At 47.4% G+C, this 24,601-nt stretch overlaps 1 protein-coding gene across 3 annotated transcripts in view; it reads left to right on the top strand.

Moving 5' to 3' along the window:
• Positions 1–2,815: 2,815 nt before the first annotated feature.
• Ankrd50 (ankyrin repeat domain containing 50) overlaps positions 2,816–24,601 on the top strand; it is a 32,642-nt gene continuing 10,856 nt past the window's right edge. For 2 of the 3 annotated variants that reach the window (XM_051157087.1, XM_051157085.1), the window contains exons 1-3: positions 2,816–2,935; positions 3,590–4,874; positions 22,865–23,094. In XM_051157087.1, the coding sequence (XP_051013044.1) occupies positions 4,363–4,874; positions 22,865–23,094 (742 nt within the window). In that variant the 5' untranslated portion in view covers positions 2,816–2,935; positions 3,590–4,362. The remainder of the gene's footprint in view (positions 2,936–3,589; positions 4,875–22,864; positions 23,095–24,601) is intronic. The other variant, XM_051157086.1, reaches the window with a different exon arrangement.

Below are 24,601 nucleotides of genomic sequence, written 5' to 3'. Positions count from 1 at the left end.
AAAACAACAACAACAAAAAAAGCCACTTGGGGGGATTTCTTCCCTAGCCCTTATAAATGAAAAGCACTTTTCTTTCTAGAATGGTGAGCTATTTCAAAACCCAAAATGTACCTTCATGGGAAGGGTAGTGTGTTCTCTCTCTGTCTCTGTCTCTGTCTCTGTCTCTGTCTCTGTCTCTGTCTCTGTCCCTCTCTCTCTCTCTCTCTCTCTCTCTCTCTCTCTCTCTCTCTCTCTCTCTCTCTCACACACACACACATACACACAACGGCAGTGTACTTCTTCTGTGCTGTAGTCAGCCACTGCCTCCGACACTTGGGCCTCCTGCTATGTGTGCCTTCCTGAGATTCAGTGAGAATCATATGTAAGCTCTCTGGAGTAGGTGTAGTAAAGACTACTCGATCTGGCCAGGAAGCACAGAGCAAGCGGAGCTCATCAAAGCCGTGACATCGTCTGAGATGCACAACTCCTCAAAGCTTGGCTTTTTGAGGAAAACCCGAGGATGTACGGCAGACTACCAGTAGGAGTCCTCTGCGTTTTCAAAGCTTCTTACTTAAAATCCCTAAAAATCTGAGTTTCTGATGTTTGTGCCTCCACCTGCTGAAATGGCCTAAATCAGGGTTTACAGAGAAATGGATAATTTTCCCTACCAAAGAAGAGAACAAACAAGCATAAATATAAAAACCCCGGTTTGAAATTTTATTTGTGCTTTTTAATACCTTAGTCTGTGAGGTGAATCTTTTGGTTGGAGGTATTGGTCCTAACTGGATGAAACCTTATTTTATACATAAGTGGTTAAAACGATAGTTGCAGTATATAATCTGCTTAAAATGTTAATATAAACATCAACTTTAACAATATGATGAGCTCACTTTTCAACCATATTTGATGAAGGGTATAACCCTGGATGTGGATCAAAACCAATCTGTTACAAGATTTGGAACGAGAATTTGTAGTTTTCAAATAAAGGCAATAGAAACTGAGACTCTACTTTATCCAGCCAGTTTGCTTTGAGCTAAATATGTACCTCACCTCTAATAGTGAAAAAAAAAATCAGTAAAAGAAACATTAAATGAACAAATTGGTCTACATGTGTCAAATATGCTTGAAGATGTGAATAATTTCACATTTATGAAACTTTGAAGACTTAAGAACATTTTATTCACAAAATAATAAGGAAAACTATTTTTAAAATGTCTTTCCCCAGAAAGATGCCAGTCTCTTCTGTTAAAGAAAATATGGCTAAGAAACTAAACAATGTATGTGAGCTAGAGGCAAATCTTATTTTTCCCCTCAAGACAGGCTTTCTCTATGTAGCCATGGCTGTCCTGGATTTGCTTTGTAGAGCAGGCTGGCCTTTGAACTCACCGTGTTGGGGTTATTGGACCCAGCTGGTGGTACACATCTTTAATCTCTGGACTCAGTAGGTGGAGGCAGGCAGATCTCTATGTGTTTGAGGCCACCTTGGTCTACATAGCAAGTTCCAAGTCGTCTACCACAGCACAGGGAGACCCTGCCTCAAGCAAAACAAAACACACACACACACACACACACACACACACACACACACACACACATGGAGCAAATAATCTGTTATTTTTAGTATTTAGGCAATTGATAAATTTGATCAAATCGTATGTAAGTTATTGTTAGCTTTTCTATGAGAAGCAAAATAAGTGAATTGTGAGGAATGCATAATTAAAAAATTAATATCCAAATGGGCCTGAAGATTAATGACAGTTATAGCTGATGTTTTTCAGGAGACATGATCCATGCCTGCAATCCTAGCACTAGTTAGGTAGAGAAAGGAGGATAGTCACGTTGAAGGACAGCCTATGCTACATACAAAGACTGCCTCTCAAAAACTGTTCCATTTCATTGAGGATAGCCTACTAGACCAGGTTTTTCTCTATCTTCTGGTCTAGGCCTAAATTATTATTATTATTATTATTATTATTATTATTATTATTATTATTATTATTATTATTATTTTAGTTAACTTAGTAGTGGTTTAATGGTAATTACATATACAGGATAAATTAAAACAAATATATATATAATCTCCACTTAACAGTCTTGCCCTATGCTGTAGGTTAAGTAATGACTAAAGCTGTTAAAGCAGAAACTAACCCAAACTGTAGCTTTATGAAAATCAGCTTCCAGGCAGTTTTGGAGAATGAACTCATTTCTGCAGGTTCGCTGGCAACCCGGACAAGGTGCCTGGTACTACAGGTGCAGGAGTTAAGCCAGCAACAGATAACACCCTACCTCTCAGCCTGAGCGGGCCTAACAGAGCCGCCTTCCTAGCTAGGGACGGAGGCAGACGACGTCCGGCTTTCCTGGGAGAGCACAGGGAGCGATCGCACAAAGGCGGCCACGGAGCCTAGCTTGGGGACCAGGACGCCACTCCGTCACCGCAGGACCAAGACCCACTCGCGCTCGGTGTGGGTGCGGAGGACGGTGGGAGGGGCAGGGCGGAGCCGTGGCGCGCGGAGTCTGAGGGGAATGGCTGGGCCAGATGAGGCGGTGCTACGAGCTGGGCGGGGCCTGCGAGGAAAGAAAGGTTGGGCAGGGCCTGCGAGAGGCGGGCCAATGGGCTGGTGCTTAATTGGGAGGGGCGGGGTCTATGCGGGACGTGACCTATGAGGAGGGGCGGGGTCCGCGAAGGGCGTGGTCATCGTGCAACGAGGCGGGGTCTGTGCGGGGCGGGCCCTGAGTGGGCGGGTCCTGCGCAGCGGGCGGGGCGCTGGCGCTGGCGGAGACAGTCTTTGCGCCGGCGGCGGTGGCGGCTGTGGGGGCTGGGCGGAGCGCCGCGGTGCGGGGCGGCCGGGCTGGCGGCGGCCGGGAGCCGCAGGCGGGTGCGAGGCGGAGCGCACCGGGGGCCGGGACGGCGGAACGGCTGCAGAGATCCCGGGAACGTGGAGCTGGAAGGACTGAGGTAACCGCGGGCAGTCGGCCGGGCGGAGCGGCCTCTGCAGCGGAGCTGGGGGGCCAGGCGGGTCAGACCCTCTCTGGATTCCCGGGGCTGGAGGCGGCGCCCGCAGCGGGACCTGGGCCGCGCCCTGCCCGCGCCGCACCGGACAGAACCTCGTTCCGAGCCTTTGTCTGTCAGCCGAGCCGGGGCCGGAGCTGCGGCCGCGAGCACTCGGGGAAGCAGGCGTCCTCCTGGGCCTGAGTGGGGACTGCCTGCCCGGTTCAGCCGGCCTTCTGCGGGAGCTGGTCCGGTGCAGCCGCGGCTCGGAGCTTCCCCTAGGGTCTGCAAACTATCAACAAAGAAGCCCCGCTGGCCGGGGTGAGCCTGAGCTGCCTCAGTGGCGCTCTTGCACAGCTACACTGCGATGGCTTTCAGGCTGAAATCCAGGGTGCTGCTGTAGATGGCATAAAGTACCATTTTGTTTCCGTTTCGACAGTGAGGCTTTCAAAATCTGGGTTAATTCTGTAAAAATCTGACTCGGAAGCATGAAGGAAGGAAAAAGTATAAAAGGGAAAATGGGTTTATTTAAGGGACAATCCTGTAACTTTTTAAAAGTGCTTTCTCCGATGAGTTGTAACAAATAGGTTTTAACGTGGTGTTTTGTTTGCTTCATTTTAGTTTTGGGAACTGTTGACTACCTGGACATAGGAACACCCAGGAACCTGCAAACAGGTCTATTAAGAATCTGTCATCTCGAAAAATTTATTTTATGAATGTTTTCCATTAAGAAGGTGTCAACAGAGGTTTGTGATTTTTGCCACATAAGAGACTCTAATTTGAAACAGCTCCTTGGCAGCGGTCATATGTCTGAAACTGGCAAGAACTAGGCTCTAGGCTCGGAATGCTCATCCTTCAGCGAGAGAGACACAGCGCTACCTACATCCTGTCTAAATGCAATCTCTCTGGTGCCACTTAACATAATGGATGACTTTTCTGCATCTCGTTTTCAGATAGAGCCCTGAGCCTTGCCGTGCTGTGGAGGCGTTTTCTACAGATCCAAGCACTGGCTGTCCTCTTCTGTTTTCCAGATGTGTGTTCTCATTGGTGTACTTGAAACATCTACCATCACATGAACTCCAGACTGAGCCACAAGAGTTCTGTGACCCCAAAAGATCCAGGAATGGTGTCGCCCACCTTCGGGACAAGCCATCGTTACATCCGTTTGATAATTAAATAAGTATATCCTTTGCTAATTAAGGCTATGGAACCAAATAATAAAGACAGGCACATTTCTTTGCCAAATGAACTCTAGGGCTGTTGGATTTCACTGTACCTGGCCATTCCCAGTTAACTTAACGTACAAGTTATGCCCAGATGGACGTGAGGCCTGTGGCAATGTATCCAGATTCTAGCCCACGCTGAAGATTTTAAAAAACAAAACTAGACCTATTATGACTAACCCTCGGGAAGAAAAAGTCTGCAAAATGGCCCAAACGAGTCTACTGCAAGGGAAGCAGTTTTACTGTCGGGAATGGGTTTTCCACAAACTTCAGCACTGCCTCCAGGAGAAATCCAGCTGCTGCAGCAGTACAGCCAACACACAGTCCCTCGCCGGGAATGCTGGGAATAATGCTAGTGCCATCTCCGGCAAGGGGGCCTCCTGGGGTGTGTTGCTGGTAGGAGGGCCTGGCAGTGGGAAGACAGCCCTATGCACTGAGCTCCTGTGGCCCAGTTCACCCGCCAGCCAGCAGAGAGGTCTGCATCGCCAGGCGTTGGCTTTCCACTTCTGCAAAGCCCAGGACTCGGACACTTTGTGCGTTGGAGGGTTTATCAGAGGGCTGGTCGCCCAGATCTGCCAAAGTGGACTTCTCCAAGGTTATGAGGACAAGCTAAGAGATCCAGCCGTCCAAAGTCTCCTAGAGCCTGGAGAGTGTGAGAGGAACCCGGCGGAAGCATTTAAAAGGTAACAGTGAGGAGGTAGCCACGCTGGCATCTCCAGGCATCCAAGTCTGAGATGCCTTGACTACACTGCACAGTTGCTGGACTCGAATTGCTGTCCATGGACACACCCCTTAGGGATATATAAGGGAGCCAGACCTAAGCTTTGTATTACTGCATAGTGTGTGGCTTTGCTGTTTTAGTAACAGAATGCTGCCTGCACATGGGAAGGGGGCTTGTTCTAAGATACAGCTAGCAATGAGGTTTCACCAAGGCTGGCTTTTGTCCATAGCTGCATTTACAGTTTCTTTAAATAAGAAAGGTGCTTTCTCTACAACAGAGTCCTTAGGAAATGTGTTCATGCTATGGGTTTATTCTCTTAGTAACTAAAAGAAAAGTTGAGTGACCCGTGGTGGTGTTTATGAAATTCGAACCATCTTAGCGTTTGGAGAGATGAAGACAATATTGTTGTACTCATTTAAGAATCGCTGTGATAAACGGGCGGGTTGGTGTAAGCGAGCGTGCTGCTTCTGAAAATGGTTTCAGATGCAAAACTGCGTTCCAGGACCGGCATTCCTTAGAGGCAAGTTTTGCTTGCCAGTCTCTGCTCACTGAGGAGCGGCCCTGTGGCCCACTCTGCCTCACTTCTGCTCTGCTGGGGTCACTCCTCTCCCTATGCACCCCTCTCTCTCTCTCCTCCGCGCCGCCTGGACCAAGTGTGTGTTCCCTCTCCTGCTCTCTTGTGCCTGAGAGGTTTGTGTGGAAGAGGGATTTGCGCTTGGTTTTATGTCCTGAAATCTTAAAACTTTTGCAGGCAGTACTGAAAGTACTTGACAACGATGGCAAACACTGTGGGAGTTGCTACGCTACACGCTCACAGGTGTCGAGTCGTGTGATTTTCTTAGGAATTCTGTGATGTGGAAACCTTTTTTTATTATTATTATTAATTTATTTTTTGTATATGAGTGTTTTATCTGCATGTACACCCATATACCAGAAGAGGGCATCAGATCCCCCATGCAGTTGCTGGGAATTGAACTCAAGACTTCTGGGAAAGCAGAGTGCTCTTAATGGCTGAGCCATCTCTCCAGCCCCTATTCTATTTTCTTGATGAGGAAACTGAGAGAGAGAAAGCGGAAGGAAGTTACCTAAGCTTATAAAGTTTGGGAAGGTACATACTGGTGTGTGTGTGTGTGTGTGTGTGTGTGTACACATATATATTATGTATACACACACACACTAGTGTATGCAGTTGCATCAGATGTTGTGGGTGGTGAAGTTGGAGAGCCTGGAGGTGTGTGTTTAGTGCCATGTTCAGATGGCCCATAGAGTACCAGTAAGTGTGGGGTGTGAATAGGAGATGGCCCCATAGACTCAAGATTTGAAATCTTGGGCAGCTAGGGCAGCCCTAGAGGTGGGGCCCAACTGAAGGAGGTAGGAGCCTGGGGTTAGGCCTTGAAGTTTCATAGCCCCACCCCATTTCCTCTCTGCTTTCTGCTTCCTGACAGTGGACATAATGTGACCATGTGCCTCAAGTCACTGCTGCCATGCCCTTCTCTGGTATAAAGAGCTGCTCGCCCTCAACCTGTGGACCAAAGCCCGTCTCCCCTTAAGTTGCTTCTTGTTAGGTGTTTGATCACAGCGGTGGAAAATAGTCAGTGCAGGTAGGGTGACCAGGAGGACTGCAGGTGAATTGCTCAGATAGGGAGATCAGCTTGGGCATAGGGGCTGAGAGGGGTGACATTCTTCTAGACTTTTTAATGTGTAAAAACAGGACCACTGTCTGTAAGCTGCTGAGGAAATCAGAACAAGCCTGGGACACAGACTCAGCCAGGTGGTAGGTTTAGTGGAGGGCACCCTGTGGGGAAGCTTTGTATTCAGTGCTGTGGTCTGTAGCACGGCTTCCAGCTAGTCATAAGCACCCCTGTCCCCCCTTCACTGTCTTTTCTCAAGATAGCTATTAATAATCAAGGAGCCGTGTTTAATTTGTTTTAAATAATTTCATAAGCTATCTGGGTGGCATTAAAAGCGATCGCTTCTAGAATGCGTAGTCAGATACCTAAGAGTTCAAACTCCTGTTTGGTAGCTGTGTGCTTTTGTTTAGTGTGTTCTCACCCCAAGCAACCCTTTCTTCATAATACTGATTTTCCTGAAAGCGTTCAGGAAAATTTCTCCCCCTCAGACATTAGTCTGTAACGCCTTCTGCCTGATTTGCAGTTAATAACTAATCAAGGGGATGGAAGCCCAGTTAGGGTCTTAGGTGAAAGCCACACCCACACTGTCCTTATGATTGACAGGGGTGCCAGTCTCTTGGTGGTCCCACCTATACTTCCTGTGTGTCATCTCACAAGAAGTACCTCATGAGCTGAGGCTCCTCCATCCAGGCTTTCCCACCCTTTAGAGCTGGAAACCCACTGTTTGTACCCTTCGCACTCTGGCGTTTCGTTACAGCAGTACAAAGAGGACTTAGGCAAAGCACTTTGAGTGAACTCTGCAGAAAAATTCATTAGGAACATGTGTTAGATCTGGACATGAGTAGACACCATTCAACATGTCACCTAAATGAGGGCTGTCATTTCCAAGTAGCTACTTTACTTGGGTAGAGTTAAAAGTAGACAGTTAAGGGTTTCTGTGATGAATCACCATGACCAAAGGCAACCAGAGGAGGAAAGAGTTTATTTGTTTATGTACCCATATCACTGTGCATAGTCAAAGGAAGTCAGGACAAGAACACAAACAGAGGAGTGCTGCTTACTGGCTTGCTCATCATTGCTTGCTCAGCCTGCTTTCTCTCAGGACCACCAGCCCAGGGTTGCCACCACCCACAATGGCCTGGGCCCTTCCCCATCCATCACTAATTTAGAAAATGCACTATGGGCTTGCCTCCAGCCATGTTATGGAGGCATTTTCTGGATTGAAGTTCCTTCCTCTCAGATGACCTTAGCTTGTGACAAGTTGACATAAACTAGCCAGCATGGTGTGGAAGGAGATAATTGATGCAGAGTTAAATGAAATAGAAATGTAAGCCTGGAAAGATAGAAGCATCCTTTTTTCTTTTGATAAAAATTTCAAAGCCAGCTTTTGTAGCCATACTTTCTTAACGTATAAATCTTGATGATATCAGTGGCTTTGTGAATATACAGAAACAGTCTCCATTTGATGAACAAAAGTCTTAGCTGGGGAACTGGCTGAGGAGAGATTCAGTCAGGAGCTTTTCAATCCACTTGACCCCCCCCCCCCATCAGTTTGACTCTTTAACTTTTTCCTGCTATTTTACTCTTAATCCGTGTATAGATGGTGTCGTCGTGCTAGTTAGTTTCTTACATGAGATGGTGTATGCCTGAGTTTATTGCAGTGACTTTTAGTCTAGCTAGACATGGCAGCTCCTTTCCCCTCAGACATGGTGTGTGCTGCTTCTCAGATGCAGGGCTCTAAAGTTCCCCTCTCGTTTGTTCGTTCGTTTGTTCTTCTTTGGTTCAGTAAGAGCTGTGCTGAGTTGGGGGCTGAATTGAGCTGGAGATACAGCAGTTTGTGGTGCTGCTGCAGCCCTGCCTTAAAGAGACTGTGTTCTAATACCTATCCTGCTTCCTTTTCTAACTTTCTTTATTGTTTGGTTGTTTTGTTTTGTTTTTTTCCAAGCCAGAGTTTCTCTTGGATCTCCCTCTGTAGACCAGGCTGGCCCTGAAATCGCAAAGATCCTCCTGCTTCTGCCTCCCGAGTGCTGGGATCAAAGGTCTGCTCTTCCACCACCTGACTTCTGCTTCTCTGAAGAGTACAGTGTTCTTGTGACACGCTGTGCCGTGCGTAGTATTATTTTGCTTACCGAAGAGACATAATGCCCAAATGCTTGCTGCTTCTCATCTTCATCTTGTTTGCAATTAACTGTATATATTTTCAGGCGTTTTTCTTTAAATTCATTTGTGTTACTCAAAGAAACGAAGCTTATAATGCTTTCTCTTTTATTTCTTTAATTTTGTCCCAGCCCTCAGGTTTTAGTACAAAGCTGTGTGTTTTGTCTTCAATTTGGCCTCTAGTGTCAGAACAAGTAAGGCGGGGCTTCCTATCAGTCCTGTGACCATTAGCAAATTCCAGTTATTTTTGAGCAAATGGTAGCTATCTCGGTAGGAAGTGAGGTATGTGTTGGGGTATGGGGGTGGGCGGGGGGGGGGGAGCTGGGGGCAGCAGTTTCAGCTCTCTCGCATGCTTTAGTTTGACGTGGTTGCAAACTCGAAGCTAGGCCTTCCAGGTCACTTGGATTTGGGTGGACAGAGTGCCCAGAAGCCCTCATTTTATCCAGCCTTTATTTCTTTCTGGATGACACTTAGCAGGTGGCCCTTTCCCTCCGGTGTCACAGAGTGAGTGTAAGTGGATTAGCATTGTGAGAAGATGTGGAAGGAGGGTGAGTGGCACTGGGTGTGGTAGTGGTGGAGGGCCCTGGACTTGCAACAGAAGATCTCAAGCTGAGAGGTGGATCCCAACCCTCCCCCAACAGACCAGGAGTCCTGGAGGGCCTGAGTCTTTCTGGTGCTTTTGTCTGCATCTCCAGGCACTGATCTGGGGTCTCTTACTCTGGCAGGTATCCTTGTTCCCGCCCCTCTTCACCATCTTGATGACGTCATTCCTGCCTGAGGAACTTTTCCTGCCTACTGTAGTGCTGAGTTAGCATTTTGCATGATGTCAACAGCTGCTAAGTAATTATCATTTAATGGATGCATAATGCCGCTTGCCTATTTAAAATATTCTCTAGCATAACTGAAAGGCTGAAGCCTTTGAAGGAGTAAGAAAAATGAAATGTTGTATTGTAAGGCCAGTTTTAAACGCAGAACAGACTAGTGTAATGATTTGTAATTTATTAACCTTCTGTGTGAACTGGCATCAGTCCAGGTAATTTAGTGGCCAGATAACCACCTCCCACCTCACCTCTCTTCAACCGAGGGCTCAGGGCACAAGGCCCGCTTCTTGTTCCTTTGTGTGTGCTCACAGCAAAATATTCTTTTTCCATCACTTGTCTTTTATAACTAATACTATATAGGAGAATTGCCGTTTTCATTCTTTTTTAAAAGCATTTTGAAAATTAAAACATATATACACATGTCTGTGCATCAGATCTCCAGGAGCTAGAGCAATAGGCGGTTATTAGCCACCAGATGTGGGTGCTGGGAATAAAACTCGGGACCTTTGTGAGAACAATAGTTTTCTTAACTGCCACACCGTCTTCAATTCCCATTCTTAAGTATTTTTACATTGAAGATCCCTGTTAAAATGTCTTTTTTTTTTTTTTGTCCACAGTTTAAGCACTACAAAACTATAATTTCACAAAACTTTGCAGGTGTCTTTCAGGTCAAGACTTTTTATCCTTTGCCTTGTCATTTAAAATATTTATGTGTACATTTATTTACTTTTAAAAGCATTCTTAGTTATATATAGTGTGTGCTTGTGAGTGGGTGTGTATGCATGAGGTGTCTGCAGAGGCTTGCAGAGGGAGTTGGATTCCCCCACCCCCACCCCCACCCCAAGCCAGAGTGACAGCTGCTTGTGAGCTGCCATGTGGGTGCTGGGAACTGGACTCAGTTGGAAGATCAGTAGGCACCCTCAATCCCTGAGCCATTTCCCCAGCCCCACCCACTCTTCTTCCACTTCCTTCCCTCATGTCTCTTCTCTTGCTCCAGGGTGGACTCTGAGTGCTGAGCACCTCAAGTGCTCTCTGCAGCTGCTCTGCATGCTTGGCCTCCCAGAGCTTGTGTGATACTGACCCAGTCTGTTGCTCATATGTCCATATTTTTAATTCCCTTTGGCTGTCACTCATTTTCCCTTTAGAGCAGAGAGAAAGCGGTGCCCTGTAACAAGTTGGGATCTTTTTACACAATTCCAAAACTTAATGTTTACGTCCAGATTTTGTTCATTCCTGGGACAGTTCTCTAACTGCAGTGTGGGGTCTGAGCCAGCTGCTGTGTGCATGTGGGGCTGACGTTCTGGCTGCCCCGTCTCTGCTGTTCTACACATAGACAGTGGCATTTGTTTGCGTAGGCCAGAAACACCCTGCGAGTTCTCTGCAAGCTTGCACTCAGGTTGTCTTGAATTCAGCCCGTAAATGGAATTTCTTCCACCTCTTGGTCACTCGGTTTTTCTTATCTTAATGAAATGTGATGTCTGTCACACATACCCACAGGGAGATGTAAATATATCACTGGCAGCCTCTGAACTCATGGCTCAGCCTGCCTTTTGTATCTCTGATGTCACTGAGCACTTTTCATTGTTTGTTCTTTTTCCCAGAACCCCCCTCTGACTGTTCTTTGATGGCTCTTCCTCTGGTTTCTCTTAGGTTTGCCCTACAAAGCATCCTCACATGTCCTTGGTGGACATGACTCTATCTTATCTAGTGACATGGTCAGCAGTGGGACTGCCTAACATACATAGATCTTCAGTCATCCTGATCTATACCTGGCATTTCGCCTGGCCATCCCTCACTAACCTTTGCTCAAATTCACTTCTCTTCCAAGGTTTCTTTCTTTTTTCTTTTTTAACACTGTGTGTGTGTTACTTCTCATCACACACACACACACACACACACACACACACACACACACACAGTTAACAAACAAATGCAAAAAAAAAAAAAAAAACCCAACAGGTATTGCACATACAATCCAGATATATCCTAATTTGATTCTTTCATGCCAAGCAATGAGATGGGAAAGCACGGGACGACTGTGTTTCCCACAGTTAAGCCGGCATGTTTCTGTAAGAGCTTTGTCTGTGGAACTGAAGCAAGGTGGTTCATAATGCCTAACAGTGTGTGCGGTGTGACATTTCCAGGCCCCATGTTCAGAGCCAAGGCTGCAGTGAAGTCTGACACAGCACAGGCAAGCTGCCAGGCATTTCCCTGATTCATTCCAAATTTTATGTTGAGCTTTGGGGCCATTGTATATTCAGAAATCTTTACTCTTACATAGGTATTTTTTGAAAGTTAGGGAACCCCCATATGGACCTGTAGCCCACACACAGTTGAAGCAGCTGAGTTCTAGAACCATGTCTGCGCCTGATTGTCTCAGGACTGAGGCCTGTGCCATGGTAGCAGATATGGCCTGAACAGAGGCTTCAGTGCAGCTTCTCCTGTGGTGTGGCTTGCCATCACCATGGTAACAGAACTGTGGTGAGAATGTACTCTGGTTGGCCTACTGGCCCAGAAATGATGATGGTTATGGAGAAACAGGATCGCAGCTGTAACATGACCTCATGCCTGGAGTAGATAACACACACACATAGACGAGGGAGAGTGTACAAAATTGTTTTGGGGGGGTGAGGGGGCCGTTATAGACCACGGCAATGAAAATAACTGCAAAACTAGGAAGAAAAGAATATTTCAAGTGGGAAGTCATTGTTTGCAGTAGAAATCTGAGAGTCATGGATTAGTCAGTTTCACTCTTCCATATTCTCAATCTGCCAGTTTGTTTTAACTCCATGATTAAGCCAACACCCCCTGTTTCCACTTCCCACCACCGCCAAATCCTTCTGTGTGGCCAGAACCGTGGCAGCATCCCTGGACCATGAGAGGAAGAGTCAGGTCATGTTAACACGAAGAAGCAATTACTGCCCTGGGAGCATAGGCCCGTGCACAGCGGTGTCAGTCGTAAAGTATTCCTGTGAGTTGAGGATCGTGCGTGGGAGTGAGTGACAGGCACGAGAATGCGTGCTAGGGAGAAGTGCCCGGGAGGCTGGATCCGCTCCTGTGATGAGGTGTGACATGTAGCAGAAGCTAGAGAAGCTGTGGCCTCGTGGGTTGCTTACAGCAGACAGAGAAGACAGGGTGCAAGGAGAGGAATAAGAAGAAGAGACGGGCTCTCTGATTCACGGGAGATGGGCGGAGTGTTGGACACTGTTGTAGTAAGGTGTAGTGGTTAGTGGAGTGGTGAGGTGGGTGGAATCTGATGAACAGGCAGCCAAGGTAACAGAGCAGAGGGAACACCTCCAGCTAGCGTGTGACTTTGCTCCCCAGGGCTGTGGTTAGAGGAAAACTGTGGAGCTGTGAGCCAGAGTGGGTTAGTTTTGGGCACTCTGGTGAAGTTGTTTTCTGACACATGCCCCTGTTTATATGGTATGCTGTGTCAGATGGTATGGAATGCTGAAAATACCTGGATTACCAGATTATTGTTTCTTTTGCCAGTGGGCTACCAATTCATATTTCTAACTTCTTAAGCATGTATTTATTTGTATGTATGTGTATATCTCTAGGCATGGTCATGCCATGACACATGACACCTGTGCTTTTCCCATCATGTGGGCAACAGGGATTGAAACTAGGCCTTCATATTTGCCCCCAAATGCATTTACCCACTATGTCATCTTGCAGCCCCCATAATAATTATTTTAAAGATTTTGTTGAGCTAAAGAGGTGACTCAGCAGTTGAGAGCACTGTCTGCTCTTCTAGAGGACACTGGTTCCATTCCTAGCATCCACACAGCATCTCACAATCGTCTATAATTCCAGTTCCAGGGAATCCGACACCCTCTCCTGGGCATTTAGGCCCACACATGGTGCATAGACAGGGACAGACAAAACACCCATATACATAAAATGGGGAAAAAAAGAGGTGTGTTTGTTTGTTTATTGTGTATGCGTGCAAATCGGGTTTGTGCATTTAAGTGCAGAAGTCAGAAGATAGTGTCGAATCCCCTGGAGCTGGAGTCACCAGCAGGTGTAAGCCACCCAACATGCGTGCTGGGACCTGAACTTAGGTTCTCTGCAGGAATACCAAACTCTTCAAATCCGAGCCGTCCCTCCAGGCCCCCACAGTGAAGTCTGAAGCGTGTGTCAGTGTAGATGGTAGCATAGCAGTGTCCTGCTAGGGCCTCTCATCAGTGAGGCCCTCTCTTTCCATTCTAGGGCCAGCAATGCCAATGGGAGGCTGTCATCAGGACTCAGCTGCCCTGGGGTTCTTTGTGGGCTTTGCCAAACCTCAGGTACACTTGTCATCTCTGGTAGTTTGTCTCACTTTTGACCACAGCTCTGCTCCGTGGGGCTCAGAGGTTCTGCTCTTTCTCTGTGAAGCTCAGATCAGCTCTGTAGCCTCCTGCCCTTTCCACCTCAGATTCCTCCAGCTCTCTTGAGTGTTGTTTGTGTTGAAAGTAAGCAGAATTCTCTTTCCAGCACACAAACTGAGCTTTCCCGCTGGCTGGCCTGCAGACACACTTGGCCTACTTTCCTCAGCCTTCCAAATACTGGCCAGAACTCAGCAAACACACCTCAGGGAAAACAAATCTTGTGTGCTGAACCCTTCAGATTTGCACTTTGCTCTTTAAAGTAGACCTGACTGACCTCTACCAGCCCTGGAGGTTTGGTTCCTGGTAGAATTCCTTGGTGGGCCAAGCTGGTTGCTGGTCTGCACCTGTGATCACTCAGGCCTCCCGATCATCCGAGGACCCTGAGACCAGCTGGTCAGTCTCCATCTTTGAAAACGCCCCTGTTCTCGGGAGTTGTGGTTCATCTGGGCTTCTTTCGTGTCTTTACAGATGCAGGTATTGTAATCTGGCCATTGCTTTTCCTTGTGACCCAGGTAGCCCCGTGCTGTTTGCCACTTGCTGTGTTCACCCCGCAGTCACTGTGGATGTTCTGGAACTATATATGGATTTATGCCTCGTGTTGTTTTCTTATATCTCTGCTTTTATTCCTGTGAATATCAATGTGGCTTTTCTAAGTCCTTAGGCAGTCTTGTAAATTACTTCTCTTTGAACACTAAGTCTAGGTCTGGCCTTCATGCCTGGTATGTCCCTCTTCTGTCTGGATCCCCAGACTCTCCATTCTGTTTTGTGGCTCCCTCTGCCTCACCATCTTAAGCCTCAGTGTTATCTTTGAGCGATGGTGGCAGTTTGAAGCTGAAAGTCACTACCCCCAGTTGGTGTCAGGTTTTCTTTGTTGAGCATTGACAGACGTTTTTACATCCAGCCCCTGCGTGTGTGCTAGCTCTGTGTGCTCTCTCAGCTCTGGCAGGTCTCTGGCCATCATTGCATGCCTTTGGGGCAAGCCTGGGCTCGGTTCACTCAGAGCTAGCTTTCTGGTGTGTGTGTGTGTGTGTGTGTGTCTGTGTCTGTGTGTGTGTGTGTGTGTGTGTGTGTGTGTGTGTGTGTGTGTGTGTGTGTGTGTGTGTGTGTGCTGTTTATGCTTTCATATTCCAGCTTAGCCTCGGTCACAGTTTCGGAAACAGGCTTCCTCCTGTAGGTTGGCCACACTCTGACCTTGTTTCAGTTATCATCTGCCTGCTGTTACTGCTGGTTTGGTGAACAGTTGCTTGAAAATGCCAGCTACCACCACCATCTTCTTCCCCTCTTACAGATGCTTTAGTTTATTGAACGGATGGTTTTCTTTTTAAGAAAAGAAAATACAATCTAAGTTTGTTGTCTTGAAAGAAGACAAGATGAAAATCATTAGTATTTTTATTTTCTGTAAAAAGCAAATACCTCCTTCCCTCCCCAGGGGGAAAATCGTTTTTATTAAAGCCTGTAATTTTTTTTCAAGAATTCAGTAATTCATTAATAAAATGACTGGCATATATGTTAGCATGTTGTCTACGATAAGTTAGGACATGCTAGATTTAGCATCAACCTTCTAAGTAAATGACCCTCACACATGCTAGGTAGGGGAGCTCCAGCACTGAGCTAGGTCCTCAGCTCTTCTCTGGGTAATTCTCGGATACTGAAGTGTACAGGGAGGAGAGGGCCCTGAGACTCTAGCTTCGCAAGTGTGCGGTCTCACACTCTGTAAGTGGTGACGTCACACTGACAGGTGTGAAGAAACCAGCTCACAGCAAAGGCTGGCTAGGCTCACAGGCCTCGAAGTTCTGGCCTCTGATCAGGGGAGTGCTTCCTAATGTTGTTCACTGGCCTGCACATGTATGTACACCGCATGAGTGTGTACATATACAAACAGTCCTTCCCTACATCCGTAGTAAGACCCAGCTTAGTGATTAACTAGCTGTGCCATTCTTTAGTGGATCTGTGCACTTTTCAGCTCGTTAGTCACTAAAGCAGTATCTCCTCAGCAGCTCCCGAGCTCCTGTGTCACCCTGTCATCGTGACGTGGCTGCGTAGACTGCTTCATATAACCTACGGGCAGCCATAGCAGCATCTGGGGTCTCCAACTCTGTTCTTCATGTCTGTGCAGCAAGTGCTTTTCCCAGCGAGCCTTCCCCTTTGGCCCTGTAAATCAAGAGGTTTTGATGGCACCATTTAAACAGAAATGGGATAATCTTCCTGTAGAAACGCAGTCACGGACCACTCACTGCTGAAGTAGTACAGTGCAGAAGCCCAGACAAGAATGCTCACGCGTGAGTGTTGAGAGGTGTGCACACACTCCCTGTGAAGCCAGCAGGTCACGAGGTGAGGACAGGACCTCCCTGGCTCCTACTGTCTTCATCTCTCTTCTTTCTCATGTACTCTCCAGAATCCTGACCCTGCAGCAGAAGTGTGCATTTAGAGAGTAGAATTCAGTAATATATTACAAGGAAACAGAGTTAATCCTGAGACACAGTTTGCTTTAGGTGCATGGGCTCCAAAGTTTTGTGCCTGCCCCACCGTCCATATTCTCTCTTCTCCCCCCCTGCACCCCCTCTCTCAGAGATCAGTGACCTTAATGTCTGTCCACCCCAATTTAGTAGAGGATTCTGATATTCTGTTGTGTATAAAAATACCAAGAATTGTTTGGCAGCACCAGGGCTGAGGAAATGGGGATTCTGCTAGTTAGGGTTCTGTTGCCCTGTAAACAAAGCCACTGGTCGGGGTGGGGATGGTATTTCATCTTACACTTCCAGGTAACAGCCTGTAGCTGAGGAAAGTTAGGGCAGGAACCTGGAGGCAGGAGCTGCTGCAGAGGCCATGGAGGATGCTGCCTACTGTCTTGCGCCTCATGGCTTGCTCAGCCTGCTTTCTCATGGAGCCCAGAACCGCCAGCCCAGGGGTGGCCCCCCTCACAATGGACTAAGTCCTCTCTCAGCAAGCACTAATTAATTAAAAGAAAATGCCTTGCAGGCAGCCTATCTTAGGAAGCGTGTTCTTCATTGAGGTTACCTCCTTTCAGATGGGCTTTAGCTTGTGTGAAGCTGGCATAAAACTGTCCAGCATGAACAGGAGGCCGTGGCAGATCACTGTACGACCTGACCTTTTTTTAATGTATTTGCAAAGTTAATGCAACCTACTTGAAATAATTGTAGTCATTTGATTTAAGAGTTTTGTTTGTTCTCGTCCCATTTTCAGCTACTGTTTTTTAATTGCTTTTCCCCCCCACCTACTAGTTCTGAGTATGTGTTTTTTTGTAAATGCATTTTTAACGACAAGTGTAAACACACACACCTGTGTTTTTAAGAATTTGCATTTTTCCTCCTCAGCCCTGGGGCAGCAGGACATTCAAGGTCATACCTGCTGAGGTTTGCATCGGCAACCATTTCCTAACAGTCAGCATAAATGTTTGTCAGAAATGGAGGAGTCAGGCCACTCTGCCTCTGCTCTTGAAACTGGACTCCCAGAGTTGGCATCAGTATTTCTTAGGACATTTCTAATGTCTGAGAAAAGGTCAGGTCCCCACTGTTACACAGACTGACTGTGACAGCCCTGCCGAGAAGCTGTGGCTCACAGATGCCCTGCAGCTGGGGTACCTTCTTGAAAACATGACACTGCTCATCTTTGTAGGCCCAGGGTGTTCTCTAAAAACATTTTCATTTGTTTACTCCAAGCACCTAAACCAAAAAGAAATCACAAAACAGGCCTTTCTCCAGTACTGTGGAGCACAGTGATCTCACTAAACCCGTAAAGAGGGGCAGGTGGTAGAAACATGTCCTGTAGGTCCAGGTATGGAGTCCACATAGAAACCTTCAAAAAACGTAAGAAAGGAGCATGTAAATAGCTGTAGAGTAAGTCGTAGAAGCTAGAAGGCTCCGTAGAAGTTGTAATAAATGGATTAATTAGAAGGAATCCGCTCTCATGGGGGCGGACACTGAGATGCTATGAGGTGTGCAGCTGGCAGGCTGGCGTCCTGGGAAAGCGACCTGAATCAGGGCACTGGGTGGTACAAGTGCTCATTGCAAAACTCAAGATCTCAAGACCCAAACAGATGATTTTTTTTTTTTTTTCTGAATCTGAAGAAAGGAATAAGCTGATGCCCCAACTCAGGCAGCCATGCATTTAGCCTTTGGCTGATTGCGTGAGAGCTACCATATTAGACCTTAACCTCAGAGACATCCAGAAGAACAGAAAGCCACATGTGGGCATCCTGTGGCCCCAGTCAAGCTGACACATAAAGCCAACCACCACCATCCCACACAAGCTGAGTGGAAGCCAGCAGTGAGCCGTTGATGTTCACATTTGGGCATGAAGAGCCCTGTTCTGGACACTGGAGTTATAGGTATCTTATTCTTGAGTGCTGTGAGTTTTTTATATATTTGAGATAGACATCATTATAAATGAATGCTTTATAAATATATTAGGCCACTCATTCATTCACCCAGCAAACATTTATACGTAACTCTTCCATGGGGTTTTGGGTGAGCTATTCGGAGGGCAAAGGCCAGTTCACTTTCCTCTTCCCTAGAGATCAGCACGGTAGATGCCACACTGCCAGTTCCTTGGTGACCTGATTAGTCACAGCTGTTGAAGACTTTGGAGCAGTGTGTGTTTGCAGCGCCCTCCCTGTGTCAGGCTGCAGAGTGAGCGGCGCTATCTCAGGCCGTCTGGGAGTGTAATCGCACTGAGCTCCGGGGGTGGAAAGGAGAGTGATCGTGGGAGCATGCATACAAGGAGGGCTCTGGCAGGAGAGCAGGTTTGTTCAAAGGCCCACGAGCAGGCCCTCAGGATCGGAGGGGATGGGTAAGCAGCAATTATTGGTCAAGGCCTGGAGTCAGAAACCTGTGGTTGGACTCAGCGTGCTGCCAAGGCAGTGTGGACCATAGTAACTGCAGGGGTAATGATGGGATTGAAGGCCCTGGTTAGGCCAGCCCATGAACAAAGGCTTTCTGTTTAGCGACCCGCTCAGCACTGGTGTATGAAGAGCAGAGTCAGCCGACCACTGAGAACTCAGGCTCCCACACCAAAGGACGCATTACCAGGAGAGACTTATAGTTTCCTTGCATACTTTATTATATATTACTTTTTTTTTTTAGTTTGCATGCAGTAATAGTGACTCTTGTACAGTTCTATGATTTTGACAAATGATACAGAGTGATCCTGTCACTCCAGAATTCCCTTCTGCATTCCTTCTTGTGTACAATTTCCCACAGCCAGGTTCTAGACCACATACCCATAATCCTGCTTTTGGGGGAAGCCATTTTGATGCACTTGGACACAAAGCCTTTTGGATCTTGGGCCATGTTTTTGGAAGGCGGGCTGTGTGAATCCCTTAGCCTGTTGTTTTCTGTTTCCTTTTTGGTTGGAGTGGCACCCTCTTGGGTAATGTGTACATCTGAGTGTTTCTTCTTTGGGGTGGGTTAGAGGTGAAACCGTAGAAGCACTGAGGTTCATTGGACTCTCATGCGGCTGCGAGTGATAAATACTATGAGCAGGGATTTTCGGTTCATGGGTGGATGTGTGGCTGGAGAACTGATGCACGAATCTGTTTTGTTTGTTTTCAGTCAACGTTTGAGTTCACAGCAGACAAAGCACTAGATAGGGTAAGGTGCAGTAAAGGGTGTGCAGTGGGCTTGTGGAATGTCATTATTTTGGTGTTTTTGTTTTGGACTGTAAGCATCAAGAGAATGGGGACTTTGCTCTTCAAGGTCCCCAGCACCTGGCAGGTGACCTCAGCAGATCTGAATAAATACAGTGTAGACTGGAAAGTGGATGGCTTCATTGTAGTGTGCACTGCTGCAATGAAAAGTGATAAAATTACTACTCCACAGTCTCTAAGTGAGTATACTTTAGGCTTTCTCCATGTGCAGGCCCTCTGTGGAAAATTTTCATGGAGCTCTTCTTAATTCTGCAGAGCATGTGATGCATGTATTAGCTGCTTCTCTGTTGCTGTGCTAAGACACCATGACCAAAGGCAACCTGAGAAAGAAGCGTCATTTCATGAAGGGGACTCAGGGCAGGATCTGGAGTAGAAGCCATGGGGGGGTGCTATCTGCTGGCTCATACCTTGCCTTTCTCAGTTCGCTTTCTCCAGGACTACCTGCTGAGGGGTAACACCCACTCACAGTGGTCTAGGCTCTTTCGCATCAATCACAATCAAGGAAATGCCCCCTAGACCTGTCCACAGGCCAGTCTGATAGAGGCACTTTTTCACTTGAGGTTCCTTCTTCACAGATGACTAGGTTAAGTTGGTAAGAAACTAGCCAACACAATTAGCCCTTGTCAGTTTGACACAGAAACACAAACACATGACTACTAAAGCATTACCTTTTCATTTCTCTTTCTCCCCATGATGTCATTTTACTATTAATTCTGCACCATGGAACAGTATAACTAAAAACATTACAGTCTTTAAAAAAAAAAAAAGTCTTGCACTTTTAAAAGTTCAGTGTCTTAGTTAGGATTTCTGTTGCTTTGAAAAAACACCATGACCAAAGCAACTTGGGAACAATTGGGTTTATTTGACTTACATGTCCACATCGTAGTCCATCGTTGAAGGAAGTCAGGACAGGGCTCAAACAGGGCAGAAACTTGGAGGCAGGAGCTGAGGCAAAGGCTGTGGAAAAGTGCTGTTTGCTGGCTTCCTCACCATGGCTTGCGAGGACTACCAGCCTAGGGACAGCCCTGCCCACAATGGGCCTCACCCTCATCTATCAATTACTAACTAAGAAAGTGCCCTACAGCTGAATCTTTTGGAAGCATTTTCTCAATTGAGGTTCCCCCCTCTAAAATAACTCTAGCTGGCTATGTCAAGTTCACATAAAACTAGTCAGCACATTCAGTCTCCTTAAAATATCCAAGTCTCCTTAAAAATCCAAAGTCTCTGGGCTGGCTAGTTTTATGTCAACTTGACACAAGCTAGAGTCGTCAGGGAGCAGGAAGCCTTCGTTGAAAAATGTGCCTCCATAAGATCGGGCTGTAGCTAAGTCTATAGGTCAATTCTTAATTAGTAACTGATGTGGTAAGGCCCAGCCCATTGTGGGTGAGACCACCTTTCAGCTAATGGTCCTGGTTCTGTAAGAAAGCAGGCTGAGTAAGCCTAGGTAAAGCAGCGCCCCTCTCCTGCCTCCTGGTTCCTGCCGTGCTTGAGTTCCTGTCCTCATTGCTTCTTTCCTCCCCAAATTGCTTTTGGTCATGGTTTTTCACCACAGCCATAGTAACCCTACCTAAGACAGTCTCATAACTGTGGGTACCTGTAAAATCAAAAATAACTTAGACTTTCTTACTCCAAGAGGGAAGAATTAGGGCACAGTCACAGATCAAAGCAAAACCAAACTCCAGCAGTGTGAATAGCTTAAAGATCATGTGGGACTCACGAATTTCTGGGCTTCAAAGAGTCTAGGCAGCTCTGTTTCTCCAGCTCTGCCTTCCACAGCACACCCAGCTTGCCTTATAGTCTCAGGCTTGTCCCCACCACAGCTGCTGCTGTACTTAGTGGTCATCTCATGACACTAGCATCTCAGAAATGCTGAGGTCTCCATTACAACCACACCTTTACCAGTAGTCTCTCCTCTTTAGGGACTTTGACCCCACATGGTGCCAAGCCTCATCTCTACGAGACCTCGTTAGTCCTGGGCTTTTTAGTGCAACTGAGGCTGTAGCTTTACCTATGGCCTCTTCTGGCCTCTCACTGCCAAACCTCAGCTCTTTCCATGACCTCTTTATGCCTTCACAACCAGTACCACCTGGGCAACTCTTACACATTACCAAGTCCAGCTGCCAGCACAAGGTACAGATTTGGCCTTCACTGGACCGAAGCTTCTGTGTGCTGACCCTGAGGAAGTACTTCCCAGAAGACTTCACCTCAGTGGTACTGGTCTCCTCTCTATCACAGCTGACTCTTCAGCCTCAGCTGACCAGCACAGGGAAGGTTTCACCTCAGTAATTCTGGCCTCTTGTTAATCACAGCTGGCTGATTGAGTGGCCCCAGCTGACCAAAGACCACAGATTTTTTTTTAAATACAAAATATCACACCAACTGTCCCAGGAGAGTCTTTGCTGCCCTCTGAAGCTTCGTGAGGCAGGCCTCCATCGTCTGCATCACTCTCAGCAGTATGCTCCAGCTTCCCACAGCACTTTACTATGCTCTGGGCACTCAATAGCTTTTCCAGCCCAAAGTTCCAGACACTTCCACAGTCTTCCTGAAAGCAACTCTCGGTACCAATTTCTGCCCTAGTTAGGCTTGTATCACCATGATAGAGACTATGACCGAAAGCAACTTGAGGAAGAAGGGGTTTATTTCATCTTATACTTCCAGGCAGCCTCACTGAGAGGAGTCAGGGCTGGAATTCAAGGCAGGAACTGACTCAGAGACCATGGAGCAGTGCTGCTTGTTGCCTTGCTCATGGTGGCTTTCTCAGCCCGCTTTCCTATACTTCCCAAGACGACCTGTCCAGGCTGGCCCCATCCACAGTGGGCGGGGTCCTCCCACATCACTGATTATCATGAACAATCAGTACAGACTTGACCACAGCATAGTCTAATGGAGTCATTTCCTCAGTTGAGGCTCCTCCCCAGGTGACCCTAGCTTGTGTCAAGTTGGCCAGAAACCAAACCAGGACAGAAAGTTTCTTCCTGCCATGGTGTCCTCAACGCTTATCTGTCTTTCTGTTTTCAGCACATTCAGGATAGTCTACGCATTTCTCATGACTCAGGACACTGGGAGGGGTGTTGAAATTTCGCTTCATCCAGTCCCTACTTCCCTTAACTATGCTGAGTCACGGCACATACACAGGCACGTGCCTAATACACACTGAACTATGGAAGTTAACGCTGCTGAGAAATGAGCAGCTTAGAAGATGCATTTGTATCTGAAGCCTGTTTTTAATAACATAATAACTAATCACTTGGACTATGACTTCCGGTGCCCTGTGGGTGACACTGACCTGTCCTGTGCCTGTCTTTCAGGTGTGTGCTGCTTCCTCTCCTGGGCATGAAGCCACCCCCTCAGAGCCTCTACCTGTTGGTTGACTCCGTGGACGAAGGCTGCAATGTGGTGGAAGGGGAGCAGACATCACCCAACCTCTCTGGAACTGTGGCAGAGCTCTTGGCTGGACACCACGAGTTCTTCCCGCCATGGCTGCTGCTTCTCTGCTCTGCCCGGAAACAGAGCAGAGCTGTCACTAAAATGTTCACTGGTGAGCAGGACTGTGTGACTCTCAGAGTGCGTGTTCTCTAGAGCTGGACCCAGGAGGGGTTCTTGGAGGGAGCAGAGCATGTGGGCAGAAGCCTGCGTGCTGCATAAACTTTCTCAGCCCCTCACCACCACACCTTACGCTCATGTTTAAAATAAGGCGTGGGCTGAGGGGATAATTCAGTCAGTAAAGTATTTGTCGTGCAAACCTGAAAATACCCCCCCACCACACACACACACACACACACAGGGAGGGAGGGAGAGAGAGAGAGAGAGAGAGAGAGAGAGAGAGAGAAAACTACAAAACCCAGCCAGGTATTAATCCAGTACTGGGGAGTCCGAGGCAGTCAGACAGAGGGCCCGCTGTCCCGCCAGCCTAGCCAAGCAGGAGGAGTGACCCCTAATGCTGTTCCTTGGCCTGCACACGCATAAATGTGTACACATACAAACAGTCGTTCCCTACTTCCATAGCAAGACCCAGCTTAGTGATGAATTAGCTATGCTGTTCTTCAGTGATCTGTGCACTTTTCAGTGCGTTAGTCACTAAGGCAGTATCTCCTCAGCGGCTCCTGAGCTCCTGTGTGACCCTGCCATCGTGATGTGGCTAGGTAGACAGTTTCATATACTCTAACGGCAGCCACGGCAGTATCATGGTGAAAGCTCTGGGTGAGCATGATGGTAGCCAGTGCTGGGGCGGAGGGGCAGTGAGGGAAACGCCCCTGGCAGTATCAGCTCACGTAGGTTTGATATTCATTATGAACTTCTTAATTTCATTTTTAAGTACGTGTATGTGCGTGGGTATATACACTTAAATTCCTCATCCCCACTAACTGGAGTTACAGGCCACTGTGAGTGGCCCAGTGGTGATGCTGAAAATCAAACACGGGTCCCTTCAAAAGCAGCACATGCTCTAACCCCTGAGTGTGTCTCCAGCCCCAAGCTGTGTCTTCTGTTTGCACAGATGAGTCACTACAGCAGTACACATTAGTGCTTACACTGTCTGTGTGGCCTCTGGCAGCTTGCCTCACTTCCTGTTTCCTGTCTGTAAAGTGGGGTACCTGTGAACCTAGATATGCCGGAGGCATAGTGAGGGCTTTGGACACATTGCTCTTATTCTAGTCATCTTATTCTTGTTTGTTAACAAAAGTCAGTCCCGGCCTGGCCTGAATTCGTATTGCTGCTTGTAAGTCTGGGTCTTTGTCCTTGTCTGCCACACGCTCTTTATTGTGAACAAGTGTGCTGGCTACAGGCCTTTGGGAAGATGGAGCCTCGGCTAAGAACAAGATTGGCCTGCAGGGCATTCTCTTGACTGATGATTGGCATGGGAGGGCCCAGCCCACTGGGAGCAGCTGGATCTGTGCCGTTGGGTTGTATAGAAAGCAGGGTGAGAACACCAGGGCGGGCCAGGCAGTAAGCAGTGTTGCTCCGTAGTCTTGTGAGGCAGCTCCTGCCTCCGAGTTCCTGCTCCAAGGTCCCTGGTTGCTGGAGTGCAAGCTGTGAGATGAAAGAAC

The sequence above is a fragment of the Acomys russatus genome, chromosome 15, assembly GCF_903995435.1.
Source record: "Acomys russatus chromosome 15, mAcoRus1.1, whole genome shotgun sequence".
NCBI lineage: Eukaryota > Metazoa > Chordata > Mammalia > Rodentia > Muridae > Acomys > Acomys russatus.
This window is presented reverse-complemented; position numbering and strand designations above follow the sequence as displayed.